Source organism: Coffea eugenioides, unplaced genomic scaffold, assembly GCF_003713205.1.
Source record: "Coffea eugenioides isolate CCC68of unplaced genomic scaffold, Ceug_1.0 ScVebR1_1253;HRSCAF=2073, whole genome shotgun sequence".
NCBI lineage: Eukaryota > Viridiplantae > Streptophyta > Magnoliopsida > Gentianales > Rubiaceae > Coffea > Coffea eugenioides.
This window is the reverse complement of record NW_020861641.1, coordinates 36840-52469: the sequence shown is the minus strand read 5'-3', so window position 1 is coordinate 52469 and position 15630 is coordinate 36840. Positions and strand designations below refer to the sequence as shown.

Genomic DNA, 15630 nt, shown 5'->3' with positions numbered 1-15630 from the left:
AGAAATCAAAGAAGGTAAATTGTTTCTTGACTTAGGTGCTAGAGCTCGGTTGTTCAACAGAGTTTTAATCACCACTTCACCGAAAATTATAAAAAAAAAAAAAAAAATCCTAACTTGTTTCCTCTTGAAAACTTATTCTTATGTTGGTTGGGCTACATATATTTCTAAATAATTTTATGTTGGTTCTGAAATTTACATGTGCATGCATGTTACATCTTCAAATCAAAAAAAAAAAAATTTTTATCCTGTCGTTGGTTGGGCTACATATATGTGTATAAACATCCAAAAATGTGTCTATATATCCAAACTAAGACATGCATAGATAACACATAAAAGACATTAAAATGTTTCATGAAATAATCAGATGAGAAGGAGAAGAGAAGAAGTGAGAATAAGCATAGCATGAATTGTTATTCTTATTACTGTCCATTGAAAAGATTATAAGAATACCTTGAAGCATAATAATATATAAAGCAAGTTAATCAGAAAATAAGTACTGACTTGTACCTTGGGGTTATTTGCATGAATTCTATATTCATGCATCTTCCAAGCCGTTTTTTCACCAGGCCCAAGTAAGAAATCTAGTGACTTCCTGTATCCGACGGTATTGCCATTGTAATAAATCTTCTTGTCTTTGCCGGTGGGTTTCCAAAATCCACCATCTCCACATGATCGAGAGGGACGGCTGCCTTTGGGGTATTTGTTCGTCAAATAGGTGAAGAAGTACCATCCGTTCACGTTATGAAGGCTATCCGATCTGTATCTATCTGCGCATATATAACCGAAAAAGAAAGAATCAAATATATAGCATAGTTATGCAATATTACAACAAAATAAAGAAAAAGGGGATCATAATTTATTTATCAAGGCTGCTTTTATTCAAATTTTGTTAGGGACAAATACCCATTTTTTAGACAGACAAGAATGTTAGTTATTAAATTAGACACATAGCCCATACCCTAAACTAATCACTTTTACGTACGTGCATCAATGAGAAACCCTCTAACCCCAAATCTCATCTCTACGATGATGGTGTTCTCGTCACTGAAATTAATGTTCAAAAAATTTATAGATTGACCATTGTTATCTACTAGATTGTTGTTTAAATTTAGTTGTGTGGAAACCAATTTAATGCACTGACACCTCTAAAGACAATCCACTGAAAAAAGGAGAGAAAATAGTTTGAACTAAATCCTATAAAAATTGGAGTTGTTCTTTTAGAAAGGATAAAAGGTGGCGCAAAAAGAGTTACTACTGTATTTCAAAGGTAGGTAGTATTTTAGGGCATCTTTTTGGTCGACCAACTATTTTTCTTAGAGCACAATTCACAATAAAATTCATAATCAGAAGAAACCAATCAAAAAACTTGAAATCGTGAAGCCTAAAGATGGTTTAAATTTCAAAGATTTAGCCTAATTAATTGGGGATTTTGGAATTGAAAGGGGTTCAATTATGCTCTATCGTTAAACAGCAAATTAACACTTGTACATAGCATATTGTTAGAAGAACATCAGACCATGTCAAACACTTTCCTTCGCATGGAGTAAAGTTCCCGGTTACAAGCTAGAAAACGCCTAAAAGATGTTTTCCGAGTTCTACATCCGAAAACTAGAAAAACAACTGTTAAGAAGTCACGAGCGAGAATAACATAAAGTTTTTTCAATTGTATAGATACTAACTTGTAAGTTCTTGAGGATTGTGGCCGTAGACATTGGCTTCATGAATTCTGTTAAGTGGTAATGGAGCCTTGGCGATCCTTTTCCTCAAGTAGTGTACAATTAGCTCTTCATCAGTGGGGCAAAACCTGTAACCGCGAGGCATAGAATCCAGAAAATTCTGTGAATTTTCGTGGAGAATTATGCTGATCATTGAGGAGATACAGCGGGTGTTGATGTTGCAGTGGCTGCTGCTGTTGGCCCTGCAAGGGCGGCCAGTGGTGGTGGAGGAGGTGATCATGGAGGAGGTATGGCTGCTCCTCCCTCTGCTGCTGGTGATTATCCATGCTTGTTGAATGTTGAAGAGGCTTCTTTTGCCGGGACGCAATTACCTAAAATAAGCGCCAAATAAGGTATATATATTTTTTTGTCGTTGGTGTGCCAACCTGGCACTAAATGTCCGGTACATCCGTACAAGTGGGTCGGGTATAGACTTAGTTACGTAAACTTGCTCCAGTTCCAGTACAATTCTACTTCTTCTTCTATTTCTACCCGAATTATACTCAATTATTTTGAAATTTTGGATAACAATAAGAACATTCTTCCATGCCGCTTGTCTATATATCATAATTTTTATAATTTAATACCTAAGGTAATAAAGTTTTAATAAATTTATAATCTAAGACAAAAGAATAAGAGTCAAAGTTGTCTTAATGTAGCATAATGTTTGAAAATTATAGTAATTTAATCCATATTTTTCGTTCCGTAACTTTTAAATATTGTTAGTCCACGTATAGATTTATGAATTAATCTACTATATATTGGCACTTTCACTATTGGATGCGTGATACACAATTTAAATTTAAATTAACCCAAATTTTATATATGTGTCATGTATTCAACCGTGATAATGTACACATTGTTAGTGTATATAAGATTAACTCTAGATTTATACATATTTTTTTTGTCTAACTTATGGTTTTTATGTTAAACTTTAATCATATGGGTCCATGTCTGTATTACATCCATCCCATATAGGTCCATACCCGTATTATATCCATCCCATATTTTACTAACTATGCTTATCACTATATTGTTGAAACTTAACATCACACTTGTGAAGCTTACCCATAATATTCATGAAAATAATTTTAAGTTTTTATGGACAAATAGTATGTAAATGGCTAAAACTATAATTTTATAATAATCTTAAATTTACATACCATAATCCAGTGTATATTGCTTCTTGTTTTGAAATTTGCACTAACTTCACTATTCCTATTATTATTATTGGTAAAAATGCTCCAATTTAAAGCACAATAAAATCAAATTTTGTGGCCTTTCTAATATAGCGGTTATTTTTACTAGAAAATTAGTAAATCTTGCTTACATTACACAGATTCTATGCTTTTTCACCAATATAATCAAAAGAATTTTATACCTTGACAAAACAAATAGAAAAAATGACGACACCATGAGTATAATGGTGTGCAACTGCCATACATGTCACATTATGAGTTTAGGCATGATTTGTATAAATAATAACTAATCTAATAATTGGTTGACATGCGATGCATATGACAGGTTAGGGGATTTCACTTGCAACATGAAAATGAAAATGTGATTCTTTTTAAAGAAGATCAATAGTAGTTTTCTATAAATGGAAATATATTGTAGCATATACCACTTATGCATTGAAGGAATTTGTAGTTTGAATCCTAGCAATTGAGTACCTATTGCTTTTTAGTTTTTTAAGTACCTATTATTTATTTCATTACAAAGTTTAAATATTTACATCCAGATAGAGTAATGCTAATGACACTTCAATTATTGTTAAAACACTAAGTTTACCTTTATAAAAGTTGGTCAAGAAAATGAAGTGTCAATGACAACAATTGTTAAACTAAAACAATTTTTTTTTCTTTTGGGAAAATCAATAACTACTTTCCCAAGTATTTCACTTTTATGTTTTAAAAAATCTCAACCTGTTAATTAAATTCAAAATGTTGCTATTATAAAAAATATTCCTCCTCGAATTAACATCAATGAGTAGATGTGAGATATAAATGTGGTAAAATATCTCTCATACACATGTCATGGATTTTTGAAATTTTCAACAAAAAATGATTTTGTTGTTAAAATAACATGGTAATCTGTTGTGGTAATTATTTGAGGATTCTTTTGTACATGAAATGAATTTAATTTAAATTACACAATAGATTATACGGGCATGTGAATTTTTTTATTGGTTGAGGTAATTAATATCTTTTTATTGAACCGTTAGTGGTGATTGCTAGTCAAGGGTGAAACTACAATAAAAAATAAAGTTAGTGAGAAAAGTGCAAATGGCTGGGGGTTTTAGTGCTTAAAACAAAAAAAAAAAGGATCAAATTTTATAGTCATTTTGCCTCCAAAACTAACAATCAAATTTAATGGAGTATGTTAATTAAAGTTAAAAGACATGTTTAGCCCTTAAAATTATTATCACTTTATCCCCTTAAACTATAACCTTATTATCAATTTACCCCATAGAGTTATTTTTTAGACAATTTATCTCACCATTAAATTAACTTAGTAAGTTAAAGAATTTTAGAAGAAAGTACCATCCTCTCTGTATAATAAAAATAATAAAAAATTTAGAGTGACTATTCTCCTTTTTAGATCAAGAAAAAAAAATCAAAGTGTTAATCTCTTTCTTCTTGGCAATTTTATTAATATTGAAAAAAATAGAAAGATAGGGAGGGGAAGGGGAGAGGGAGATAGAGAGAGAGAGAGAGAGAGCTCAATTCTTTTTTTTTAAATACAAATAAGAAAGAATTAAATACTTTTATTATATAAAAATTATTTCACTTTTCTGTTTACGACCAAATTCCAATCCTAATTCCGACAACCTTAAAGTAATATGATAATGCTAGACTCTTCTTTATTTTCTTTCTTTGCAAAATCCAATTTTCTGTCTCATTCTTTCCTATCTTCTTTCTTTTCCAAATATTAATAAGTGTGAAAAAAAATATGAGAAAACCATTTTATTTTTATGTTTTTGGATCTCATAAAGTTAAAAAAAAGGAAGAATTACCATTTCAATTTTTTTATTTTTAATTATATACAAAAAAGAGTAAATATATTAAAAAATTTTTGACCATTCTAGTTAGATTAACGATGAGATAAAATGCCTAAAAAATAATGTTAGAAATTAAAACGATTGTATCACTATAATTTTAAGGGATAAAGTGATAATAATAATAATGTGATAATGCTATAAAATAACGGAATATTTTTGTCTAAAATTTCTTAACATGTTGAATTGAATTACTTATAGGGTGAAATGACTAAAAGATAATGTTAGGGGTAAAATTGATAGTAGTAATATAGTTTAAAGGGATAAAGTGATAATAACCCAAAAAAAATTAAGCTTGATATGTATTTTAATCAAGATTTTAACAAAACTACTAGGGGAGGCACCTATTAAATCTACTAATGGAGATTTGATTGAGGGATCTGCTTCCGAAATTTATTCTCATCACCGTACCCAGGTACGGCCACGTGCTCGCTATTCTTGGAGTTGGTATTTTAAGGATGATGTTTTTACCCGATCTTCAACATTGCCAAAAACTTCTAACCATAACCAGTAAAATGCTTTCATATCAATAATGAGATTAGTTATCCATTGGGATCAATACGTCGGTTCCTTTACACTGCCATGCATCCATTCTCATGAGACATCCCATGTTTATTAATTTGACATTCAATTAATGTCTCACTCAAATTCACGTCAATAGATAAGTGAAGCAAATGATCTACACATGCTTATATAGTTCATTAGAGGATGCCGTTAGAATAAAGAAACTCCAGATCCAATCTCAAGTGCCAAGCAAGACCTTGAAAGTACTTTGAAGGTATTTGAGTATCAAGAACTGAAATAAGAACAGATAAATGAATATATAGGGTCAGTTGTTCGAGACATATCAAGTGGGATTAAGGAAATGAAGCTTCGTCATGTGGGATATCCAGGGATTCAAAGTACATAGTACAAATCACGCTAACCTATGAAGACTTCAGTCCCCTTTGGAAATGGAATTGCAGACTTTATCACTGATTTCAACGGCTAGATAATGTCCAAGATGGGCCTAATATTTGTTTTTTGTTTTGGGAACGAGAAATTGAGACAATCCGACACATCTCAAGCCTGATTTTATGGCGTGATAACATGTCCCTCTTATCTATTCTTAGACCTTCTAAGTTCTAACTTAAGTTTTACATATAAGCATACATGCTCCAATGTTATGCTTTTTGAAGTGAAGAGTGCGTGCATTCTCATTTGCTTTTATCCTGCCTCACATTGGCAGTTTCACTGCTAAAAATGGCTTCCATTCTCTCCCTCTGCATTTTATTCATAATGTGTATTTACCAAAGCCTTTCTTTCGCGGCTGTTGCGCCATTTCTTGATGGTATGCTTTAAATAGTCTTTAATTTTTTTCATATAAAATTGCTAAATGAAATTTTCTTAGGTACGAGATAACCTTGGTACAATATTTTTTTTTTTGGGGTTTATGCCAAATAAATTCACTTTACCATATCATTTTTATGTCAGCACTCAGTACATGACGGAGGGAATATCAAATCTTACCTCCTACTTTCACTTGACATGCAAACATGAGCCACGTAAATTGTAGAAAAATCAAATGAGCAGCGTTAATTTTCTCTAACATGTTCAACATCAAGAGCGACATGAACCCGTTTGATTTTTTTTATTTTGAATCTTATGGTGTTTGAATTGTCTTTCCGATACTTGGAAAAGGTTTTTCTCCCTGGACTTCTTTTAATCATTGATATGAATTGACCTTCTATGTACTCTTCCTCTTTATTATTATATTTTCTGAAAAATTCAAACAATGGCAGCATACAAGAACAAGGAGAAAAATTTACTCATAACTAGCAGTAGTATGTTTTTCTAACCATATTCCTGTTTACATTTTGCAGGTCTACTAGAAAATGGTAACTTTGAGGAAGGGCCAAAGGTATCAAACCTTAAGAAAAGACAGATCATAGGAAAATACTCCTTGCCCAAATGGGAAATTCATGGCATAGTTGAATATGTTTCAAATGGACGGCAACCTGGTGGTTTTCACTATGTAATCCCTCGTGGGGTTCATGCAGTGAGGCTTGGAAATGAGGCTTCCATATCTCAATATGTTAAGGTGAAACCTGGAGCAATGTCTTCATTGACCTTTGCAGTCACCAGGACTTGTGCCCAAGATGAGAAGCTAAGGGTTTCTGTCCCTGGTTTTTCGATTGAACTCCCAATTCAAACACTGTTTAGCAGCGATGGTGGTGATACTTATGCATGGGCTTTTAAGGCAACTTCTGATGTTGTCAAGGTTACATTTCATAATCCTGGAATTCAAGAGGATCCTACCTGTGGACCTCTTCTGGATGCAATTGCAATCAAGGAGATACTTCCTCTCAGATACACTAAGGGTAAGTCCTCTTCCAAATTTGGAATTTTTTTTCCAATATTATCTGCCTCCCATATCTTTAAGCAGGTATGAGAAAGCTCGATATTGGCTAGTATAAGGAAAATATTAATGGCACACACTTATCTGTTAATGATACTCCTCTTGACTTTTCTAATGGCAGTTGTAAATTCAAAAAAAAAAACATGGCAATTTTTATCTGATTTACATGGAAAAAGGTTAAAAAAAAAGGTGACGTTCACAGAGAAAGGAGTGCCATTAACATTTATCCCAAAATAATTGTCTGAATTGTTGGGCAATGGTCGTAAGTTGATCACAACCCATCTGCCTTTTTGTTCTTTTTATTATTGACTGTTGATATTCGTTCACGAAGACACTATCTTTAAAATATAAATTTGTAGTTTCTTCTAAATATATAGTAAATGATAACCAATGCAATGTATATTTTATAATTCATAGAAAGCTCCTAATTTGCACTGAAACTATGCAGGTAACTTGGTCAAAAATGGTGATTTTTGATAAGAGTTTATTTTACGTATTTTTAGTGTGTTTTATTAGTTAATTTTGGTTTGATTATTTAGTTTTATAACTAAAATAACTAAGGTTTTGGTAAAAAACTACATTTTATGTTAAAATGGCTAAACATTGCATTTTATTGATTTTTATTGTAAAAACTTCATATTTTGTAGGTTTAATGATTCAATCATCAAATGAAGTGCATTGAGAAGATATTTGGGTGATTGAAGATGGATTAAAGTGGTGAAAATAAAATATGAAGGGTAAAAGGAAAAATGCAATTTGAATCAAGAAAAAGTCAGCTTTGACAACTCAGACACATTTTCGTATTTTGACTATATTTGGAGCTACACAGATCGGATCAAGGTGATCTTGGTACCAATTTAAAGCTAAGAGATAGATCTACATTTGGTATGAAGACATCAAAGTCCAATTCAGCCGTTTTCATAGTTCAAAAGTTGAAATACCGAAATTCAAGTCAGCTGTCCAAAGTGGAAAACAGAGTTCTGACCAGTCTTTAGTATTTTGGTCATATCTCAGGCTACAAAGCTCCGATCTGGATGATTGTTAGAGCATTGGAAAGCTAACTCAAAGGGCTACAACTTTGGTGTTTTGTACAAAAGCCAGTTCAGCCTTTATGATAGAGAAAATCGCAGTTGAAGTAAGGACAAAGTGAATACGCGAGTACACAAAACGTGACTTGTAACCGCGTTTTGTGTAGGCGCGTTTTCTGGCCGCAATTCTGCAATTTGCTCAGTCAATTCTCTTATGTTCAAACTACTTTCCAGCTACAATCTGCAAGAGAATTCGGTGCATATGCCTCAGAAGACAAGAGGGCAATAAAGATGGCTTATTTTCAAGTCAAAAACATTTGTTATTGACTATCTTAACAATTTTAGATTTGAGAATCCTTAGAGCAGCAAATTTGGACTAGAGAGGAGCTTTTCATCAGCTTATATGCAGAGACATTTGGGAGATCTGAGGACATTGAAAATCATACGGGAGATACGGGAGAAGCTTGAAGAGTGCAGAAATGTAGTTCTTCCATTTCCTTAGTGTAGGATAGTGTAGTAAGTGTAGTTCATCCATTCTTGTATAATGGCTAGATTAGGATGAAAATGGAGATGAAGAAAGAGAAGTTGAAACTCAAGTGACATGGGTTATCTCTTCTCCAACTCTTTATCTTTTGCATTGGATTCTTAAATATAGTTAATATGCAAGTTCTGGAATTTATGTTATTTATGTGTCTCTAAAGTTTATGCCTAGGGTTTGGTTGAACTTTCTATAATTGTTAGTATTTATTATTTGGTTATTTGATTGCTATGATTTGAGCAAGTTATTTAGTACTTTAGCTCTTTAAATCATAATTAATCTGGTACCATTAATTGTGATTATCTAAGGTGTTATTTCTACAATGAAAATTGAGATTTAACATTAGTTCAAGAAGTGCTAAACATAGGGAGTACACTCACGAAAGTAGAGGTGCACCTATGTGATTTTTAGTGATTCATTTCATGTAATTTCACTGAAGAAATGAACTTGTAACTAATTTCATAACCACGAGAATAGGTATGGATTAGTTATAAGTATAATTGATTCACTACGAAAGTAGGATTCAAATGCATAAGGAAATTACACCATAATTAGCCTAGATGTAGTATTCAATAATCCAAATATAGCACTTGCATGAGTAGTTAGGGATACCATAACCTAAGGAACTTTCATTTGTCATTTTGTATAATTTCAGTAGGTTAAATTTGTTATAATTTATTGATAGTCTAAATAATAGAGAAGATTTAGTAATACCGGTAATTGTTCACTCTTCCTTGTGGGATCGACCCGATATATACCCTAAACTACTAGTTGATCTGTATACTTGCAGTGAACGGGTGTAATTCGGTATTTTTTAGCTTGCACGTATGTAAAATACCCGTCAAGTTTTTGGCGCCGTTGCCGGGGAAGATTTGGCAATATCGGTGTGAAGAGCAACTTTATTAGTTTAGACATTTTATTAGTTATAGTGTGAATGTTATTTTCTGTTATTTTAGTGTTTTTATGTGTATGTGTTTTATAACTTATTCTTCTTACTAATCTTGCTCTTAAGTTGTTTAAAAGCAATTTTAGGTGATGAGAAGGGTAGGTCAATTTGGAGGACAATGCTTGAGAAGTGGAAGATTGGCAATGGATGGTTATCAAGTGCAAAGCTCCTTCAACAGAGGTAACCAAGAATTTACTGAATGTATGTCTTTTGAACATGGTTTAAGGTGCTTAAAGGCAAAATTTGATGTAATTAAGTTACAAGTTCAAATGGACACCATGATGCATGAAATTGAGCAAAGGAGGAATGTTAATACTTTTAACTCTTATCATATGATTTGTGACTTGTGTGGAAGTTATCATGCTACTAATACATGTAGACAAGCACAAAATGTGGATTATTTTGATGAATTAGAACATTACAATCCTTGTTTTGATCAATATAGTGCTAATTGGAGCAATTCTCCTGCTTATGGTTGGGATAATCAATGCATTTATAGTGATAATTCATATTTTTATGATTGCCAACATGAAAGTGTCCAATATGAATCAAAACCATCTTGGGAGTTGGCAATAGAAAAGTTAGCTAATGACCTCTGCCATCTTGGGAGTTAGCTATAAAAAAATTAGCTAATATGACTTTCGACCGTTTTGATAGGATTGAGAAAGAATAGATGAATTAGCTTCTCACTTTGGTGGAATAAATGAGCAATTGAATGCATTGTGTGAGGTTATTTCTTCTAGTAAATTGCAAAATGATTCTAGCATGAATGGTGGAATGTTGTATGTGAAAATGGGTTGCATTTTGATGAAAATGATGAATCTCAATTGTGTTTCAATGAGCAAATGTCCATTTCACATGATAATATCTTTGGAACTAACTTTGAGCCTCAAGAGGTGAGTTTTAATGACTCATTTTTCACCCCTCCTGAGGAGTGCATTGAAAGTATAGGTTCTAAGGGTATTGCTGCCCAAGATACTCTCATGGCATTTCATTTGGTAAGTTCTCAAGTGGTGCATATTCAAGGTAATATCTATGAAACACTTGAGATAGGTAAGTCACTTTATTTCTCATATCATTAAAACATGTGACTTTTACTATAAAATCACCTTTTAATGATCCACCACGACCTAAAATGGTGGATTATTCTTTAACCAAGCCTCCTTGAAAAGTGAGGTTCAATAGTCGAGCCAACGACTATAAATAAAAGCGCTTATTGGGAGGCAACCCAATATTTTGGCTATTTATGTTATTTTGGTGTGATTTTATGTTTAAAGTATGTGTTTGAGTTATGTCGTTATTTTTCATTTATAGGTATTGGAAATGAAAGCAAAAGTGACCAAATGAGGTGAAAAAGGCGAAGTTTGATCAAGGAACTCAACCCCTCGATTTGTGTAGTTGTTGTTTTTGATTCGTTAGAAGGGGTTAAAATGCATATTTTGATCATTTTACATGTGCATGCATTGAGAATTTTAGCAAACAAATGATCTATGATGCATTTTGAAAATTTGGGGTATCATTTGTAATTATTCATAAGTTAAATTTCTGCTAAATTTCGCAGCAGAAAATGTGTTTTTCTAAAAAAACGCGCCAGTGAATCGCGTTTTCATAGAATCGCGTTTTCAATTCTGCGCCTATAATGAAGAAAACGCGCCTTAAAAACGCGACAGAAAGTCGCGTTTTCTACCAAGTCGCGTTTTCCAGCCTGATCAAAAATTGAAAATGTGCCTTTAGAAACGCGACATTAAGTCGCGTTTTTAAGCATAGCCGCGTTTTCGATCCTGCAAGATATGTGAAGAAACGCGACTTCACAAAACGCGGCGTGGTGGCGCGTTTTGATGAGTCACGTTTTCAAAGCATTTTTTTTTGAAAAAAAAAAAAAATGCAGCTTCCTTGATTCTCTTTTTCTTCTTTTCCTCATATATTTTCTTGTACCTTGAGTTGCTTATTGTGTATTTTTTATAGGTACATCACCAAAACAAGGGTTTGAAGTTACGGATAGCCGTTTTGATGTCTTAAGCCTTTATTATCACTTTGGTTTCTCATTTTCCATTTTTAGGTTTATATCACTAATGGTTATCCAATGGAACTCATGAAGCGATGAAGACAAGCGAACAACGTACCTTGAAGCTTCATATTCAATCACATCATATGGGAGTATTATTTTCTTTATCTTGATTTTCCTTTTTACACATTGAGGACAATGTGCATGTTAAGTGTGGGGGGAGAATTGAGATTATATATATTGTATGTGATTGACTTATTAGTTGCAAATATTGGACTTGTGTTAAAATTCAAAATTTTTCTAAAATCTTGTCCAAAATTGCAAACTTGCCTCAACAATTTTTAAATTTTTTCGATTTTATCCAAGGGGTAACAAAGTTCCATACCATTAGTAGTTCAAATTCCTTCTACATTTGAGATAAATATATATGATTTGGAAACTTCTTTTCTCATTTAACTTGGAAATGACTATTATGTGATTATAATTTTTGCATTTGTAGGAAAGTATATCGTGTAAAGTGGAGAAAATTATACCTATATTTTTTTGCATATTTGATGAAATTTCTTTTCTTTATTGGATTTTATAAGTTAAGTGATAAATATGGTCAATAAGTGCAATACTTTTCTCATGATTATTCTTTTGAGGAATTTATTATTATCTATGCTGTAAAAAGAAAAAAAAAGTGGAAAGAAAAAAAAAAGAAAAAAAGATTTATTCTACTCCAATGATTCTCGTACTTAGTAACCGGGAGTCTTCATCTACAAATGTCGACTTTCGCGTAAAACGGTACTTGAATTAAGAGTATGCAAAGCAACTTGAGTATGTGAAGTGTTGAGTAACCGGTGATCTTCATCTAAAAATGTCGATTCTCGCGTCAAAAGGCATTCTCACAACTTAAGTAAAATTTAGCTATGTTATACGAATAAATATCCTTTTAAGTAGAATAAAGAGATGATCATGAGTTTAGGAAGCATTATTATTGACCATATGAATTACTTGCTTGTGAAATTGGGAAAGAATGAGAAATTGAATTAAACTTGTTATAATTATGGTATAATTGGCTCTCCTTTACTTGATATTATGAGTACTTGAGGTTAATTGAATAATTGCATAATGGTTATTTACTTTGTTTTGAGGAAATGAAGTTGAAATGCTACATATGTTATTTTCAAATTTTGGATCATTGTTGGTTTGTATTTCTTATTGCTTGAGGACAAGCAATGGTTCAAGTGTGGGGGTATTTGATAAGAGTTTATTTTACGTATTTTTAGTGTGTTTTATTAGTTAATTTTGGTTTGATTATTTAGTTTTATAACTAAAATAACTAAGGTTTTGGTAAAAAACTACATTTTATGTTAAAATGGCTAAACATTGCATTTTATTGATTTTTATTGTAAAAACTTCATATTTTGTAGGTTTAATGATTCAATCATCAAATGAAGTGCATTGAGAAGATATTTGGGTGATTGAAGATGGATTAAAGTGGTGAAAATAAAATATGAAGGGTAAAAGGAAAAATGCAATTTGAATCAAGAAAAAGTCAGCTTTGACAACTCAGACACATTTTCGTATTTTGACTATATTTGGAGCTACACAGATCGGATCAAGGTAATCTTGGTACCAATTTAAAACTAAGAGATAGATCTACATTTGGTATGAAGACATCAAAGTCCAATTCAGCCGTTTTCATAGTTCAAAAGTTGAAATACCGAAATTCAAGTCAGCTGTCCAAAGTGGAAAACAGAGTTCTGACCAGTCTTTAGTATTTTGGTCATATCTCAGGCTACAAAGCTCCGATCTGGATGATTGTTAGAGCATTGGAAAGCTAACTCAAAGGGCTACAACTTTGGTGTTTTGTACAAAAGCCAGTTCAGCCTTTATGATAGAGAAAATCGCAGTTGAAGTAAGGACAAAGTGAATACGCGAGTACACAAAACGTGACTTGTAACCGCGTTTTGTGTAGGCGCGTTTTCTGGCCGCAATTCTGCAATTTGCTCAGTCAATTCTCTTATGTTCAAACTACTTTCCAGCTACAATCTGCAAGAGAATTCGGTGCATATGCCTCAGAAGACAAGAGGGCAATAAAGATGGCTTATTTTCAAGTCAAAAACATTTGTTATTGACTATCTTAACAATTTTAGATTTGAGAATCCTTAGAGCAGCAAATTTGGACTAGAGAGGAGCTTTTCATCAGCTTATATGCAGAGACATTTGGGAGATCTGAGGACATTGAAAATCATACGGGAGATACGGGAGAAGCTTGAAGAGTGCAGAAATGTAGTTCTTCCATTTCCTTAGTGTAGGATAGTGTAGTAAGTGTAGTTCATCCATTCTTGTATAATGGCTAGATTAGGATGAAAATGGAGATGAAGAAAGAGAAGTTGAAGCTCAAGTGACATGGGTTATCTCTTCTCCAACTCTTTATCTTTTGCATTGGATTCTTAAATATAGTTAATATGCAAGTTCTGGAATTTATGTTATTTATGTGTCTCTAAAGTTTATGCCTAGGGTTTGGTTGAACTTTCTATAATTGTTAGTATTTATTATTTGGTTATTTGATTGCTATGATTTGAGCAAGTTATTTAGTACTTTAGCTCTTTAAATCATAATTAATCTGGTACCATTAATTGTGATTATCTAAGGTGTTATTTCTACAATGAAAATTGAGATTTAACATTAGTTCAAGAAGTGCTAAACATAGGGAGTACACTCACGAAAGTAGAGGTGCACCTATGTGATTTTTAGTGATTCATTTCATGTAATTTCACTGAAGAAATGAACTTGTAACTAATTTCATAACCACGAGAATAGGTATGGATTAGTTATAAGTATAATTGATTCACTACGAAAGTAGGATTCAAATGCATAAGGAAATTACACCATAATTAGCCTAGATGTAGTATTCAATAATCCAAATATAGCACTTGCATGAGTAGTTAGGGATACCATAACCTAAGGAACTTTCATTTGTCATTTTGTATAATTTCAGTAGGTTAAATTTGTTATAATTTATTGATAGTCTAAATAATAGAGAAGATTTAGTAATACCGGTAATTGTTCACTCTTCCTTGTGGGATCGACCCGATATATACCCTAAACTACTAGTTGATCTGTATACTTGCAGTGAACGGGTGTAATTCGGTATTTTTTAGCTTGCACGTATGTAAAATACCCGTCAATTTTGAAACCGGCCCTCATGTGTTCAAGAATTTCTCAACTGGGGTGCTGCTCCTCCCTAAGAGGACGGACATCTACTCATCGCTCCCTGGATGGATTGTTGAATCCCTCAAACCCGTTAAGTATGCTGACTCGAAGCATTTCTCTGTTCCCCAGGGACTTGCAGCTATTGAATTGGTTGGAGGAAGAGAAACAGCTATTGCACAAATCATAAGAACAGTACCTAACAAGTTCTACCTTCTTTCCTTCGCTTTTGGGGATGCTAGGAATGGTTGTCATGGATCAATGACGATTGAAGCTTTTGCAGCTAGGAAAACCATAAAAGTTTCATTTACATCAACTGGAATTGGTGGATCCAAGACTGCCATCCTCAAGTTCCAAGCACTTTCAAACAGAACAAGAATAACTTTTTATAGCCCAAATTATCACACAAAGCTTCATGACTATGGTCACATATGTGGTCCTGTTTTGGATGATGTTAAAGTGTTTCCTCTCAAATAATCACTGTTAGGGTGAAGATCAGAGAGAGTGATCAAAAAGCAACATAGTTTTGGAAGCTTTTTCTTTTCTTTTCTTTTTTGTTAGCTCATGAACAAGACAACCCAAACCCATAAACATCGATCCACGGTATGAGGGAGGGGAAGCGGGCATGAGATATAAATTGTGTAATTTATATCTCTATACTATTAAAAAAAATCTTTCTAGTTTCTAAAGTTTAGGCTTCAAATATTGCATAGGATCAATTTAAGCCATTCATTTTATTTG

The 15630-nt window shown here is 32.7% G+C and overlaps 1 protein-coding gene across 1 annotated transcript; it reads left to right on the top strand.

Moving 5' to 3' along the window:
• Nucleotides 1-6015: 6015 nt before the first annotated feature.
• LOC113755156 lies at nucleotides 6016-15366 on the top strand. Its single transcript, XM_027299226.1, has 4 exons — nucleotides 6016-6103; nucleotides 6636-7133; nucleotides 7620-7638; nucleotides 14865-15366. The coding sequence occupies exons 1-4, from the start codon at nucleotides 6016-6018 to the stop codon at nucleotides 15364-15366; spliced, it is 1107 nt and encodes a 368-aa protein (XP_027155027.1).
• The last annotated feature ends 264 nt before the right edge of the window (nucleotides 15367-15630 follow it).